At 36.6% G+C, this 16,161-nt stretch overlaps 2 protein-coding genes across 2 annotated transcripts; both read right to left on the bottom strand.

Annotated features, from left to right (window-relative positions):
- Positions 1-414: 414 nt before the first annotated feature.
- LOC107660123 (regucalcin-like) lies at positions 415-5,165 on the bottom strand. Its single transcript, XM_016449357.1, has 7 exons — positions 5,055-5,165; positions 3,226-3,391; positions 2,833-3,018; positions 2,420-2,626; positions 2,194-2,325; positions 1,179-1,333; positions 415-1,099 (listed from the first exon to the last, which is right to left on the bottom strand). Exons 2-7 carry the CDS (start codon positions 3,386-3,388, stop codon positions 1,049-1,051), a joined length of 894 nt encoding a protein of 297 aa, XP_016304843.1. The 5' UTR covers positions 3,389-3,391; positions 5,055-5,165; the 3' UTR covers positions 415-1,048.
- Positions 5,166-5,323: 158 nt separating this feature from the next.
- Positions 5,324-15,887, bottom strand: LOC107659985 (vacuolar protein sorting-associated protein 16 homolog). The gene is made up of 20 exons (XM_016449122.1): positions 15,321-15,887; positions 13,956-14,044; positions 13,773-13,864; positions 12,780-12,908; positions 12,516-12,660; positions 12,267-12,382; positions 11,628-11,750; positions 11,340-11,395; positions 11,045-11,229; positions 10,540-10,616; positions 10,076-10,207; positions 9,797-9,960; positions 9,530-9,638; positions 9,034-9,159; positions 8,376-8,480; positions 8,046-8,123; positions 7,768-7,937; positions 6,393-6,489; positions 6,196-6,299; positions 5,324-5,903 (listed from the first exon to the last, which is right to left on the bottom strand). The coding sequence occupies exons 1-20, from the start codon at positions 15,368-15,370 to the stop codon at positions 5,759-5,761; spliced, it is 2,292 nt and encodes a 763-aa protein (XP_016304608.1). The 5' UTR covers positions 15,371-15,887; the 3' UTR covers positions 5,324-5,758.
- Positions 15,888-16,161: the final 274 nt, after the last annotated feature.

The following is a 16,161-nucleotide window of genomic DNA, read 5'->3' as shown; positions in this document are numbered from 1 at the left end:
GTCAGAATGTTGTGTTTGCTGTTTGTATTTTGTTTGTGTGTTTTGTATGATATGCTTACAAATTTTATGATGCACAAAAAAATATTAAACTTTGAACCTTGTCTTATGTAGTACAGTTTGTGTCACTGTTTGAGTGAAGGAATGATGACTACACAAAATATATTTATTTGGTGGTGGAGCTTGTTTGAATTATTTATCCTAAACAGCTAATTTAAACCCTTGAAAAAAACCAGTCTAGAATTCCAGAGATCATTTAAATGTAAAACTTTTTTCTTATTTCAGCTCATGCTGAAAGATTCACAAATACAGCAAACAAAACTTCAACCTTTGCACCACAACCTGTAGGTTTACTTAGTATCCTTAAAGTCAACATGAAACCGAGCCTATTCACCCCTCATAATGCATAGTCTGAAATGACTTTTTAGCTGACATCACAAATCCCTCTCTTTTCAGCCTCTTCCTTCCAAACCACCATTCTGGACCTACTTTTTACGATCCAATCAGTTCCCAGTAAAATCAAGTCCTGCCCTACATTTTCCCACTGAATAGAGTTTTACTCTGATATACAGATCATGGATGTAAAATAGTGAACGGTGTGCCATTTTGACTTGCAAGAGAATTAAAAAAATCTTTATTCACAATCATAATTACATAATTTTTTACAATCATTGTTGTCTGACTCACTTCAGCAGCACAGCCAAACATCACATTTGTGGTTAATATACATTACAAGTTACCTAAATTACATAATTATCTAAAAATCTCCAAAAAAGTATCATTTGAAATAATTTTCTAAAATGTGCACAGTCACACTTTGTGTAGTTAATGTATACAGGATTAAAATGCATAAATTATTTCACATATAATTACATCTTTCATTTAGTCATCTAGACAAACTGCTTCTAATGTCTAATATTCTGGAAATCATCTGAAATGAGGTAAGCTTTCAGTATCTAATATTATATGTATCACTGATTGCACGATTGGAACACTGTTGTATCGTGACTGCAAAATGGTCACGATGCTTACATCACTTTTTCCTGGGTTTTCATCCAGTGTATGAGTATGGTGGGATGCCCTTCACTCCTAAACCAGACACCTGAGGTAAGAATGGAGCATATAATGTGTCAGAGGTTATGTCATGCAACCATGAGCAAGATATGAAATAAGACGTCTACCTTAAATGTGCAGCCAGCTTCAGGTTGCTTGGCCAGTGCATCTGCATCCAGGTCAATACACGCTGAAGTGACGTAGAGATCACTGTAGTCCTTCCCTCCAAAACAGCAGGAAGTGGTTTTCTCAGCTGGTAGTTTCACTGTCTGCAGCCGTGTGCCTGAGAAGGGAAGTTCATTAACTACTGAAAAGATCGGTCAAAAGAGCTTGTTCACCTGTTCTTTGTTTTTCATTTAGACTTTGTATTTATATCCATTTGACCATTGGTCATTTGGTAGCTTTTGATAGTGTAACAGTAGTCTGTAGTGAGTATAGAGATGTTTGTAGTCCTAAATCCTAAAATATATTAAATATATATATACAAATGTGACTTCCCTATTGTTTTTTAATTTATGAATTTAAGATTTTTTTGTTTTTGAAAGAAGTCTCTTGTGTCTTCATTTATTTGATTACAAATATGGTAAAAGCAGTAATATTGTAAAATATTACTATTTAAAATGACTGTTTTCTATTTTAGTATATTTTAAAATGTCATGTATTCCTGTGATGGCAAAGCTGAATTTTCTGCATCTTTACTCCAGTCTTCAGTGTCACGTGATCCATCAGAAATCATTCTAATATGCTGATTTGGTGCTCAAATCATTATTATTATTATTCTCAGTGTAAAAATAGTTATGATGCTTGCTTTTTGTGTGGAAACAGATATATGAACATTTCAATAGAATGTTTCTCTCATAAACATGAGATTGATGGCCAATTATGGAAGCAACAGTGTGGAGACTTTTTGACTTCCCTCTGGAATTTCCCATGGGTTTTTAATATAGTGGTTTATGAGTCAATTTATGAGTAAAATAAGGTTAACATTGCTTAAGGGGGCATTCATATTTTGATCAACATAAGCTATACAGTCAAACCTAAAATGTGAATTTTGAACATTACACCAAATTTCACATTTCACCATTAGTTTTTGTATGAAATTGCTTTGTCTGATCTATGTTACTCTTTTATAAACTCACACACCTGTTTGTGGGTCGATACGCAGCACTCTTCCTGCATCGAAGCAGGCGACCCACAGTTTGCCCTCTGTGTCTATGCACATACCGTCTGGTACGTGTTCATCTTTCTCCATCTTGTAAACCATTCTGCGGTTAGCTTAAACACAAATAAATAAATACATAGGTTTTACAAAACCACACAAGCTTAAATATTACATCAAGACCACACGTCCAATGCAAAACAAACCCACATAGCCCTCCGGTCTGGATGTCATAATCAAAGGCCTCCACCATGAATGCCAAGCTGTCGATGTAGTAGAAGATGCGGTGATCAAGTGACCAGTCCAAACCATTGGAAAGGTGCACTTGATCCAACTGCTTGACGACAGAGTGGTCAGGAAGGAGGCTGTACAGCGCCCCATCCGTCACGTCAGGCTTCATGTCCAAACCCATGGTACCTGCACAAAGTAAAGGGGAAGTGCGAATGGCAAACTATTTTATTATCAGCTTCTGTAAATTGTGTTAAAAAAATAAATAAAATAAAAAACTACAAAGCAGAATTACAACTGTCCCAAGATAACATTCTAAAGTTTTCAATTTCCATATACTTTACATAAGCAGAGTGAAAATAGGCTTATGAAATGTGATTTCTCTCACACAGTACCTGCAAAAAACCTGCCAGCTGGATCCACTTTTCCATCATTGAAGCGGGTGTTTGGTTTTTCCTTGTCATTGACATGGGCAACAGCTTTAACAGAACGCTTTACCCAGTCAACAAATGCAAACCGTGTTCCCTCTGCGATGACATAACCACCTGCCTGCCGTGGCACCACAGAGCCTACAAGTTTTTCTGTGCAAAGGCAAGAAATTTGAATTAATTCATATCATAATATATGCTATTTTCACTTGAATCAATGTCTAATGCACCTTTAAATAAAATGCAAGCTCAAAATATTGACTAAATGACTTTTATTGTGGCAACTAACTGTTAATTTGGTTGCATTTACCTTGAAAGTCGCTAAAAATGCAGCCCACACTGAACTTACTGTATGCTTACCTGTGGCAATACTGTCTATTTGATTGGTCAGCGAGTTCCACCGGCTGACCCTTTTACCCGTAATATCAACGTACAACAAAGAGGAGTCCTTCTCCTCCCAAACTGGACTCTCACCGATTTGGTTCTTTTGTTTGATAACACATTCCACTTTTATGGACGACATGACCTGAAACACACAAGTATAGTTCATGTAACTGGATGATTTCCTGAAACAACTTTTACCTTAGAAACGAAATGCAAACATGATCTGTGGCCGGTTGCATAAACTGCTTAGAAGACTAGTCTTAAAAGTTAGACACCTAATCTTTTCTTTTTCTGCAAGACTGGTCATACATTTTTAAAGTCAGTTACATAAAAACATAGATTGATCTAATATGAATCTGAAAAGACAGACTGTTAACCACTTGGTTAACTGCTAGTTAGTCAAACTAGTTCTTAAGACACAGTCTTAACATGGTGACTATGTTTATGCAACTGGCCTGTTGTCAAACCGGTTTCCCCAGAACACCGCCCCCGTCTGCCATTGGTCGAGCAAAAATTTTGTCCCGCATTAAACTCACACCATTGGTTGAGACAAACATGCTGCCCTGAGACTGATAGTGCCATACTATTACTATTTAACGTTATATTGTGATCATTGGATATTATAAAAATACTTTTAATATGGATCACCATAAACTTAATAAATTCATTCATGAGCTATGAATGAATGTGTAACAGGTGACTCTATTATACATTATGGCTGTATTTTATAATCATAACCGTAATCATCTCACTGACGACATGGTGGGAGGTTTCTAGATTTATAAATTGTTGTGCAATTTTCTTTTACAATATGTAATATTTGTTTTTTTGAACTGTAATAAGAATTTGGAAAATGAGGCATATATTATTAATCTCTTGATTATACTTGTTATAATCGTTATAGTATAATACTTGTTATAGTTTCATATTCATCGTTGTAAATTCAGTAATCAGAAACCTCTTTTTTTTCTGAGGTAGAAAATTACATAGGCATTTGTTGGCATTGTGGTACCCTACTCTCCTGAGCACACGGCGGAGACTGACACGCAAGAGAAGAAATTGTTGAATAAAGTTATTTTTGTTTTCTTTGCGCACAAAAAGTATTCTTGTAGCTTCATAACATTACGGTTGAACCACTGATGCCACACGGACTATTTTAACGATGTCCTTACAACCTTTCCGGGCCTTGAACGTTTCAGTTGCGTTGCTGTCTATGCAGGATTTCTTCAAAGATATCTTAATTTGTGTTCCGAAGATGAACAAAGGTTTGGAACGACATGAGGGTGAGTAATTAATGACAGAATTTTCATTTTTGGTTGAAATATCCCTTTAAGGAAAGTACAAACCAAAAAGCTGTAAAAACTGTGCTCTCATTTTGTATTATTAAATAACAAGGCCTTTCATTATTTTATTCGTTTTATTTTTACTTTATTTATTTGGTGGTTTTATATATACATTTATAGTTAATATTTATTTTCTATATTTTTCTATATAACCAATGGCAATTTTGTTATATATTTGTTGTTCAAGCATAAAAAAAAATTAATAAATACAAAAAAGTTACCGACGAAATAATTAAATAAATCGATTCTATACTGGTTTTAAAACAAACCACGACTGGTTACAACGTTTCATTTTCTAGACAACACAAAGTTACACAAACAAAACAAACTGCACATGTTGTGCTCAGTCTTCTGGAAAGGCTGAACTACAAAATCACGTGATATAAAGTCATGCAGCGCTGTGAAAACAGCATTTGTTGGACATCATATTTCCTGCAAACCAAGACTATTGTGTCGTCGTACCTTTTTAACTTCTATCCTCTTTTCCTCTCTGGTCGCTGTTCTTGCAAAAGTCACCTACTCTGCAAAGTTCCCTTCTGTAAATGTGACAGAGCCTCCTCTGCGATCACACGTTTACATACACCCAAAAATTTGGACAAAAGTGCAGGAGAGAGGAGTTTGACCTCAATCAATCAATGCTTAGTCATGAGAGAAAAGTTTGATTGTGGTAAAAACATCATAGAAAAAAATACAATAGTGTGCACAAATTGCATTCAACACGTGTTGGTATCCAATCATGGTTTAATTAAAATAACAAATGTTTTGTTCATAAAGGCAGATAATCTTGACAGAACAGGCATATGATCAAAGACAGTATGATTCTAAATCAAACACACAATGGTTCATAATGCAACTATAGGTACAAAGGTTTTTATGGTTTACAGTGAAGTGCAAGATGGGAACCGCTTCTAGCTGTCCGACAGAGACAGGAAAAACACAAAAAGCTGACATGCCATTTTTCTTGCTGTCCGCCTTTTTCTCCACCCAATAATTTTCCTTCACTGTGCAGAATTTTCATGAAAATGTTCCATTACATCAGGAGACACTTACACAGCCAAAAACGATTTCTGCTGCGAGCTGCTTTGTGCAGGAGAATTGGCACACAGAGGTTTCATATTGTTGGGCAGCAAATGCAGTTGAGCTAAGCGGGGCAGAAGTGAACAGGCTCACTTTTTGGCAACAGTGGCTTTAGCACGGTTGAGGCGTTCCACCAGAAGATGATCAGTGGTGGCTGAACAGCGTGACAGAACAGTACCGATCTCTGATTCATTACGCCTCTCGATAGCAGCCTCTGCGGCACCTTCCACATCCCTGTGTGAGAGACAATCATATTTATTGTGGTTCTTTGTCTTAGTCATGAACAGTAATGCTTACTTCTGTTAAAAAATTTGGGGTCAGAAAGAAAAAGTCTCTTATGCTCTCCAAGTCTGCATTTATTCAATCAAAAATATAGTAAAAACAGCAATATTGTCAAATATTATTACACTTTTCTATTTGAATGTATTTTAAAATGCAGTTTATTCCTGTGATGGCAAAGCTGAATTTTCAGCAGCTGTTACTGCGGTCTTTAGTGTCACGTGTACTTTTTGGAACAAGCTCTTACCCCACAGCAAGGTGAGCTTTCACCTTCTGCTCCAGTGTGACTTTTGACACATATTTCCTGGCTTCATATTTGTTATGGTGTTTAATGCACACCTCAACAAACGGCTGTAATCAGAGAAAGACGATAATAAATAATTCGCAACAATAATTCTAAGAATAATTCACAACAATAATTCAGATCATCAGGACATCAGTTACCAGATATCCAATAGGGGACTTTTTGCTTTTGGAAAATTTCTCCAGCTCTTCCCAATCCTCCTTCTCAGCCAGAGCCTTCAACCTCAGCCACCAGAACCTGATAATGAGAAACACCTTCACTCATGACATTATCCATCCATTCATTTTCTATACCGCTTATCCTCTGCAGGGTCCCAGGGGGGCTGGAGCCCATACCAGCATCTCGGGCCACCATTCACATTATATTAATCTTTATTTAAAAACATACTCTATACATCAGCCACTACATTAAAACCACTGACTGGGTCATTCAGTGTCAAATCAACCAAATTTCAGAAACGTCCCCAATTTTTGATTTTGCCAATATTTTTTCTGAAGAAAGATAAATAAATATGTATAGTGATGTGGGGGGTGGGGGGTAAAATGACTTCAGAAAGTTGGCAGCAGCATTATATTATTTTCACACAGAGATCGATAGGTCTATTAGTAAAATCTGTTGACTTTAGCAATCTTTGTTGCATTATACATTTTAGATTTTGGGTATTAACACGCTTTCCTTTTGGTATCTTCATTTTTAAGGCTCTATATGGTTCCATTCCAGCAATATTGGAATCTCAATATGGCTCCAGGAGTAAATAGTGGAATTGTACACATTTTCAGTGGTCAAAAACCACATTTTGAATCACTTTGCATTCAGCTGATTCTTTTTTTCTTTTAAAGAGGAAGGTCTGACGTTGAAACTAAAATAATGTATCTTGTTTACCTATATCAAAATAACTGCGTAGAACATACCTGTCTGAGTGCCATAAATATTCTTTTTCCAAAGTTTGAGTGCCTCTAACTCAGGAAGTATTAATATATTATTGATGCTGCCATCTTTCTAAAGTCATTTTTACCCCCCTGTAATCTGCACCTACAGTGGGCATGTGAATTTCAGAACTGGACCATGGAGCAATGAAAGAAGTTTGCCTGGTCTGATGAATCACATTTTCTTTAAGATCAGTTGGATGGCCACGTGCGCACGTGTCTTTTACTGGGGGAAGAGATGGCAGCTGGATGTACTATGGGAAGAAGGCCTTGAGTCCTGCATTCATGTGGACATTACTTGGATACGTACCACCTACTTAAAGATTGTTGCAGATCACATACAACCCTTCAAGGAAATGGTGTTCCTTGATGGCAGTGGCCTCTTTCAGCAGGATAAAGCACTTTGCCACACTCTGGTTTATTAGCTCAGAGTCACCACTGAAGCTCAGAGAATGTTCTCGTGATTCTCGACACTGCCAGTGGGACATGAATTAAATGTTGCTCAAGGTATATTCTTTCAATGAAACCAAATAAAGACAGAAAGAGAAAGTATAAATCATGTGGGTAAAACTATAAATAGAAGGCACACCTCTTGTCGGGCACTCTGAAGTCTTTGTAAAGTTGTTCGGCGTGTTTGTGCAGTCCCACAGACAGCAGCGTGGTCATAGTGTCATGAAGGGAGAATCCCACGAGCTGCTCACCCTTCTCTTCCTCTAGCTTCCTCTGAAACCGCAGCAGACGCATTTCATCTTCTGTTGTCTGAGAGAGGCGAAAAAACAAGAATTCCTTTAGATCATTCACAGATGTGCAGTGAACTCTGACCCAGGCTGCTAATCTGCCTGTAACAGAAGAGTCTGAGGTCTTCACCTTGGCAGAAAATTCATTCTTGGCTTTGTAGTACTCGTCCACAGCACTTTGTAAATGAGCAATCCGAGCTTCCAGTCTCTGTAATTGCACACACATGCACTTTACATTTATTTTCTAAGTAGATGCATTCTTACCAAGGCAACTAGCAAAATCATGTTACTAAAAATAACAGAAGAGTACTAAGAAATTAAGGTGGAAGGCAAAGCCTTCAAACCCCAGCCATTGGTGGAAATGGAGCCACCATAATTTGTTGAACCTTTATAGCACTTCTGTCATTCAAATCATGGAAGTGAGAAGAAAAATGAGGAAGAAAGAACTGTAAACACCAACCTGCTCTTTATAGCTGGCCTTTACATAGAAATTGCCAAGTTCTTCATGATCATCATCTTGATTGAAAAGATCTTTTAGTGTATCCTGCTCCTGATGCTTACAGAACTACACACACAAAATAAACAATGTGAACAGGTTTCATTTTTATTTGAAAGTTTTAGTAGATTTGTTATGTGTATGTCTTTTAAAAATATTTATATTTAGCGCTAATTTATTTTTTATTTCATTTTTAGTAAGTTTTAGAACTTCAACATATTTATTTCAATAAGTTTCCAAGGCTGCATTTCTAATTTTCATTTAAGTTATTACATTTATATTTTATTTTATTTCAGCTTTATTTTAATTATTAAAAGGACTTTCAGTACTTTTAGTTTTACTATATTTAATGATAACAACACTGAGGCTATGGAGCTGACGTGAATTGCTTTGGTGAACAACTGTCTTAACTAGGCAGCAGTAATTTTTCTGTAAATACAGCAACAAAATCATAGCCAGTCAGAACAGATTTGATGTACAGATATGAGCAGAGGGGTTTAGACCAATGAGATTTCATTGTTCATTTCACATGTTCTTATCATAAATAATACCTGTGGTTCTCAGGTCTGCAGCAGCAGGGTGTGTGTTTTTTCGGCAAGCAGGTGTGTGCAGATGTGTGTACCTGTTTGTAGAGGCTCAGAGCCACAGGTTGGTTCCTCAACATCATGAAGAAGTCTCCTCTGTTCAGCTCATTCTTCAGGTACATGACCACCGTGTACACTAGCATACAAGAAGGCATGCAGTAGGGCTGCACGAATATTATTAAAATGTAATTTTTTTTTTTCTATTTTACTGTGTTTTAAAATGTAATTTATTTCTGCCATGGCAAAGTGGAATTTTGAATAGAATGTTCAAAAGAACAATATTCATCCAAAATAGAAATCTTTTGAAAGTGTAAAAGTCTTAACTGTCAATTTTGATAAATTTAATGCAACTTTGTTGAATAAAAGTTGTAAAAACAATACAAAATACAAAATATTGGAATATAACTATATATTTTATAGTTAATTTTTATAAATGTAAACATCACAACAGGTTTTTAAAATGTTTTACAACATTCATATTTTTAGACATTTTAACCTTACAAGTGGAGTAAATAAGTACACACACACACACACCTTGTAGCAGGCCCAGTATTTGAGTACTCGGCTCACTCCCTGATATTCTGGAGTCTTTAAATAGCGGCAAACCTCAATAGCCAGTGGATAGAGTTTACGATACACCAGTCTGAAACAGAGAAAGTGCCATAGATTAAGATAAACAATCTGCTTTGTCACATTCAGTATAAAACTTTAAACATTTCAAAGGAAGTGATCAAAAAACTATTTTATGCAATGCATACAGACAAATGTTGTGCACAAAATTATACCCTCTTATGGTCGCACCTGTCGATGAGCACTTGTATGGTCATCTGTTTGAACTGAGTGTGGGAAAGTGGAATGCCGACGGTATAGTCTCGGACTGCATTCAACACCCGCAGGTCTCTACACATGCTGACAAACTGCTCTGGAGGAAAATTACTCAAAAAGCACTTCCCAAATGAGGCCGCCTGCAGAGAGAACAAGCGAGAGAGAAAGAATATACTGTATAAACCGATGTTTATTTTCATTCCTTCTATAAATGAAATGTCTCTCTTCCTGCAACATTCAGCCTGTGTGGCTCACCCTCAAGAGTGTTTTCTGTGTCTCAGGTTCATGTTCATGTCCGGCGGCCTCCACACACTGCCTCACAGCCTCGCTCAGTAGACTCTGCTCTTTAATTTCTCTCAGATACTCATCTGCCTTCTGACTCTCTTTCTGCAAATATTTTCACACACAAAAGCAATTAGACATAATAAACCTGTCATAATTAGCACTTAAGGGCATAGTTCACCCAAAAATGAGAAAAAAATACTATGGAAGTCAATGGCAACTGTTTGGTTACCCACATACTTCAAAATATCTTCTTTTGTGTACAACAGAAGAAAGAACCTCATACAGTATAAGCATACATTCAAACATATAGTCAAGTATGCAATTTTCAACAATAGCTGTAATTGTAGATCTGTGGTCAATTTTATGTATTACATTTCAAGTTTTAATACGTCAAGTTTTAATAATGTGTATCCGACACAGTAAATGTGTCTTACCTCATATTCTTTATGTGCCTCTAGCAGTAGTGCTCCAGGAGCCATTGAGGCAATTTTAAAGATCTCCTCGCATGCACCTGCAGAGCATCATGGGAAAATCAAATCACTTGTGGGCTTGAGGGATGTAGAAACTGGCAGCATTCTATATACATTACCATTCAAATGTTCGGGGTCGGTAAGATTAGGTTTTTGCTCTTGAACAAAATTAATCCTTTTATTCAGCAAGGATGCATTCAATCAAAAGTAACAGTAAAGACCTTTATAATGCTACAAAAAGATTTTCATTTCAAATAAATGCTGTTTATTTTAACTTTCTATGAATCCTGAAAAAGTGCATCACACTTTTCACAAAAATATTAACCAGCACAACTGCTTTCAACATTGATAGTAATAAGAAATGTGTGGTATTGCCATCACAGAAATAAATTACATTTTAATACTGTCAAAAACATAAAAAAATCGAATGGACCCCACACTTTTGAACGGCAGTGTAGAATTTTCTAACCTGGGACCTCTTGCAGCAGCTCATGGTGTGTTCCACTGATGATCCGGACCCCGTCCAGTTCTGGCACCAGAATTGAGTCATCGTCCAGATGGTACTGAATTGTTTCTTTACACTCTCCCACCACTAGGAGGAGCCCATCCCACATTACCACAGCCGATGGCTGCTGACTCTTGGGCCTGCGACACCTGCAAGAAAATAATAATAATACAAACTCATCCTTAAAACTAAATGTCAGTGAAAATACAGCATACATCAAATATACATAAATCATGCTAACTGTAAAATAGTGTCATACCAGGCCATCTGTTTCGGGGGAGCTTTGATTTTGGTGTCCACCTCACTGAGTTTCTCCTGCACCAGAAAACATTCACCTGATGCTGCTTTGTTGTGCAAAAGTATTAAGGTTGTAATTAAGGCTTAAGACAGAGCAATTAATGAACTAGTTAACTAATCAATTAAAGTGGAGAGAATAATGAACTGATGGAGAAACAATCGCTTAGACCACTTACAGCAAGTTTCTACAATTGTAACCAGAATAAACAGGTTAATCAAATACAAAGTGATATTGCTGGTTTTCACTTACCTTTAGGTTCGACGTGCCCATCCACACATGGCCAGAGTCAGTGAGGAGCGCCAGATACTTATAACTGAATGAGACACACATGTGAACTATACTGGACGCTTGTGGAGAGAGGCCTGGGGGAGTCTGATATATATACACACACACACACACACACACACACACAGGTTTGTTTTTGTGAACACCAACCCTACACCTAAACCTACCCCTTACAGGAAACTTTCTGCATTTTTAGATTTAAAAAAAAAAAAAAATTCTGAAAGATCTATAAGCCTTTTGAAATATGGGGACACTCAAAATGTCCTCATAAATCACCTTCTCGTTGTAATACCTATGCCATAACCATGTCATTATATAAATTTGTGTCCTCATAAATCACAAAAAAACGTGCGTGCACACACACACACACACACACACACACACACACACACACACACACACACAATCATTATTTAGCAGGTGCTTTCTTATGCACATTGTCTGTTTATACACTTTTTTGATTGCTAGGTCTGTCATCATCATGAGTTTCAAATACACATTATTTGGATTTGGGGCAAAAAGACTGGTAACTTTTATGAGGTAATAAAACACTGAAAATATCTGAATATCTGTGTAGTTTGAGTCTGTGTGAGTGGTCTTTACCACAGGTGTGCAAGCTGTATTGTCCAAGACGAACAGATGAGATCCATTGGCCACCAGCACTTTACTTTGCCTGTCCTGAGTCAGGACTGCCCAGCATGAGGGCGCCCCCTGTAGACCTGAAATAAAAAAAAATGACCATTTAGGGTTAGAAACATCAAACCTTAATAAATGCATCTCACTTACAGTTTATCTTTCAGAATACTGTGGAATTATGTATTCTTATAACACCACAAAGAATGCATATTTTACCTGGAACCTCAGGTAACCGCCTCAATTTTATGTCATCAATGTTTGTGGCCAAAGTGAATCGCAAGGCACCTGTCAATATGGCAACACCTGTCCCATACGGCGAATGGAATATCTTGGTCTCCAGCACCTGACTTTGAGAAACTTCCTGTGAAAGAATCAATGCTATGTTTTAGCTATAAATCAATACTGATTTAAAGAAGCAATGCTTTGAACGTAGGCTATAGAATCACAGATGCATCCTTTTAAAACCATGTGCATTCTCACATTGCCCATGCTGAAGTGTCTCTTGAAGCCACCCAAGAGATCGTAGACAAGCACAGTGCCATCCTCCTGAACACACAGTAGGTCATCAGACACCGTCCAACCCAGTTGCTTCACCACTCCACTCTTCCACTGAAGCAGACAAAGAGAGAGGTCACTATACAGCATTTTTGTTCACAAAAGTATTCCAAAAGAACAGCATTATTTAATAACTAATAGTCAATTCTAGAGTTGCACGATTTTGAGACAAAATCTAATTGTTATAAAAATAGCAATTTATGATATTATAAAAAAAAAAAATCCAGGTTTGTTGTACTTTGTTGTATAGGTTTGTTTTGCCAAAATGTGCATGTTTATTTATATATCGATACAACAACAAAAAAAGATAATAATAATAATAATAATAATAATAATAATAACTTTATTAAAATTTAAAATGTTAACATTTAAATATAAAAATTGCTAAGCAAAAACAAAATAAGAAATATTACTATTGTAACTTCACTGTAAAATAAAAAGAAATCGTAAAACATAATTTTATTTCACAGTACAAGTGTAAAATTACAATGCCAATTTTTATGTCTGTCTTAATATATACATCTTTTTTTTGTTAAATCATCTAACTTTTATTTTGACAAAAAAAAAATGCATGAAGCTTACAGAGCGTCTCTTCTGTTCATAAGTGCTTCTCAGTACAAGTATGGGAGGATGGTTGGTGCATTTTGCGTTTCCAAATGATTGTTATAAGCAACCCAAACTCTATACAACAGATGCATAGATGAGTTAATGTGGAGCAGCATTTACTGCAAACCAAGCTACTCTAAGACACCGCAAATGCCGCCGGATTACGAGCAACTAACATATAAGAACACAGTGCCACGCATATTCATTAAATTAAATGGCCTTTGTGATTTGATAATCGCACTAAGCCATATCGCAATTTCAAATTTACTTTGATTAATCTGGCAGCCCTGCTGTGCAGCTGTGTGTTCTTACTGGAAAGCTGGCCAGAGGCAGTCCTGAGGAAGAGAAGATCTCTAACTGAGGTCTGGCACTGGGAGAGCATCGGTTATGTGCCTTTAGGAGAGCTGATAGAGAAAGAAGTATCATCGTCTTTGAACTCCACAAAACTGTACTCTGATACAATCTTACGCAACAACGTTATGAAACAAAACTCACCGATGGGACCCCCATATGGAGCTGCAGCAACCAGACAGTCTCTCAGACCATCTTTCAGATTCCAGCCCATCTCATACAATTCAATCTTTCTGTTTCAGGAACAAAGAACGGGGATTAGAAAGTTGGTACAAGCATAATAATTCCTGATATGACTGCTCTGCTGTACAGCATACTGTAAAAGCCAGGTTAATTCCTTAATACCCTAGATAAGCATAACCTATGCTTTTCTCACTGGACCCAGCAATTCTGTTTTGTACTCCATAGAGGACATTTGTTTTTAGCGAATTTCTCAGATCTTACATGCCACAGTTTTAAGTCTAAATGTACTTTAAAATGGACATCTTGCTGTTTTTAAGGATATGTTTAGGGTATGGCAATGTGGCAACATTCTTGGTTTTTAAAATTGGCTGACATAACATGACAAAAACATTTAAAAAGTGGAGCAGCAGGTATATTGTTTTGTAATGATCAAATAATGTGATTTTCACGTTGCTCCTTATAAAGAAATGTTTCTGGAAAACGTCAGACAATTTTCTTCCTAATATCCTTGAATGGAAACATCAGGACTTCCACCAATAAACCGGGTAGTGTACAATATTCCATTTCCTATGAAACAAGTTAATACTTTCATTATCAAAATAAATGTATTGTAATATAAACTTACCCAAAACAAGTTTTATTTCCTTTATATAAAAAAAAATGTATATAGAGAACTTTTTTTTTTCAAACCGTTATGTTCACATAAATTGTATAATAAATTAGTAAGTAAATAAGCTACTATATAAACAAATAATTATGTAAGATCTTTCATAAAACATGTTTGAGCTGTGGTTCATGTATGTTGAAAAAAAAATTAAACAGCTGTGACACTGAAAATTCATACTTGTGTATGTACATAATGAAAAACATATTCAAACCTATAACTGAAAATGTTTTTAAAAACGTTTATTATATATGTGTGCAGATAATTTGCACAAATGAAGCATATTTTTTTTTCTGCAGTGGTTTGGCTTCATTTTCTTGTATTGATGTATATTTATGTGATTATAGTTTATATAAAGCAAACTAAGACATTTGTGGATACTAGTTGTAAGAAAAATGATTGTACTAATAGATTTACAGTATTGTGAACTTTTCTAGTATACCATAGTTAATTCAGTCAGAGCTACAATTAAATCCACCCTACTTCTATAAGGGCAAGATGTCAGCTGTCACATGACACCAGAGGCTACTCAAAACAAACATCCCGTTTAAAAGCTACACTTTCTCTGTACCTAAACGAGTGCGTATGTGCAGGATGATGATTTCATACTCTCATATTCTGCACATTTAATAACAGAATGATTAAGCTGTTCTGTTATTTACCTGTAAAAAGCATCGCCCAGAGGGTTCCAGTTCGCTGTGACAAACGCCATGTCCTTCTCTCCTGATGAAACAATGGGAAGTGTTTAAGTTTTTGACAATTGTCCCAATTAGCGCTGCATTATTTTATGATGAATACTTTTTATTGTGCTGTTTATTTCATTCTTCGTCGCCCATCTAGTCCTATAATCTTCTTCTGACTCTATGATGGTGTTGATCGGAGACCAGCGCCTGTGTTTGGCGCCTCCTAGTGTTTTGGCAGTGGTACAACAATAATACTACAAAACGTCAAAGAGACCTCGATGCTGTTTCTAATTGTTCAAGCACGATAATAAATAATACTTTTCCTTTTTAAATGTTGTATTTTCAATTAAGCGACTATGTGTAGTTATTTCTTTGCACGTTATTGTCCATTTTGCTGCTGAAGCACGTCGTAGACTGCTCAGTCACGTGTTATATGTTACTTTTCAGCGCTGGTTAAAGTCGTTTGAGGTTACAAGGATAAGGCGTTTCTAGAGTACTCGATTTGTAGGTCAGATAGTGATTAGAAAGAGCTCGAAGGTTGGACAACATTTTCTCCACCAGCAATTTGCCGCACAGTGAATAATGAATCACCACATGGGGTCGCTGCTGTCCCACAGGTCGCGTCTATGCACAGCTGCAGCGCACCTGATATGGACACCTGTTGTGTCGTGTCATCCAGGAATGGACAGAAGAATGGCGCAGGTGTGTTGGCGTTTAAAAGGAAGGCTGACACGTACATAACATCAGGATTCAGTCTGGGCGTAGCTGTTGTCTGCTTGTCTTTGTATTGTCTGGATCTCTTTGAAATGCAACCTCGCTC

Source organism: Sinocyclocheilus anshuiensis, unplaced genomic scaffold, assembly GCF_001515605.1.
Source record: "Sinocyclocheilus anshuiensis isolate Anshui unplaced genomic scaffold, SAMN03320099.WGS_v1.1 scaffold55, whole genome shotgun sequence".
In the NCBI taxonomy this organism is placed as follows: Eukaryota; Metazoa; Chordata; class Actinopteri; order Cypriniformes; family Cyprinidae; genus Sinocyclocheilus; species Sinocyclocheilus anshuiensis.
This window is presented reverse-complemented; position numbering and strand designations above follow the sequence as displayed.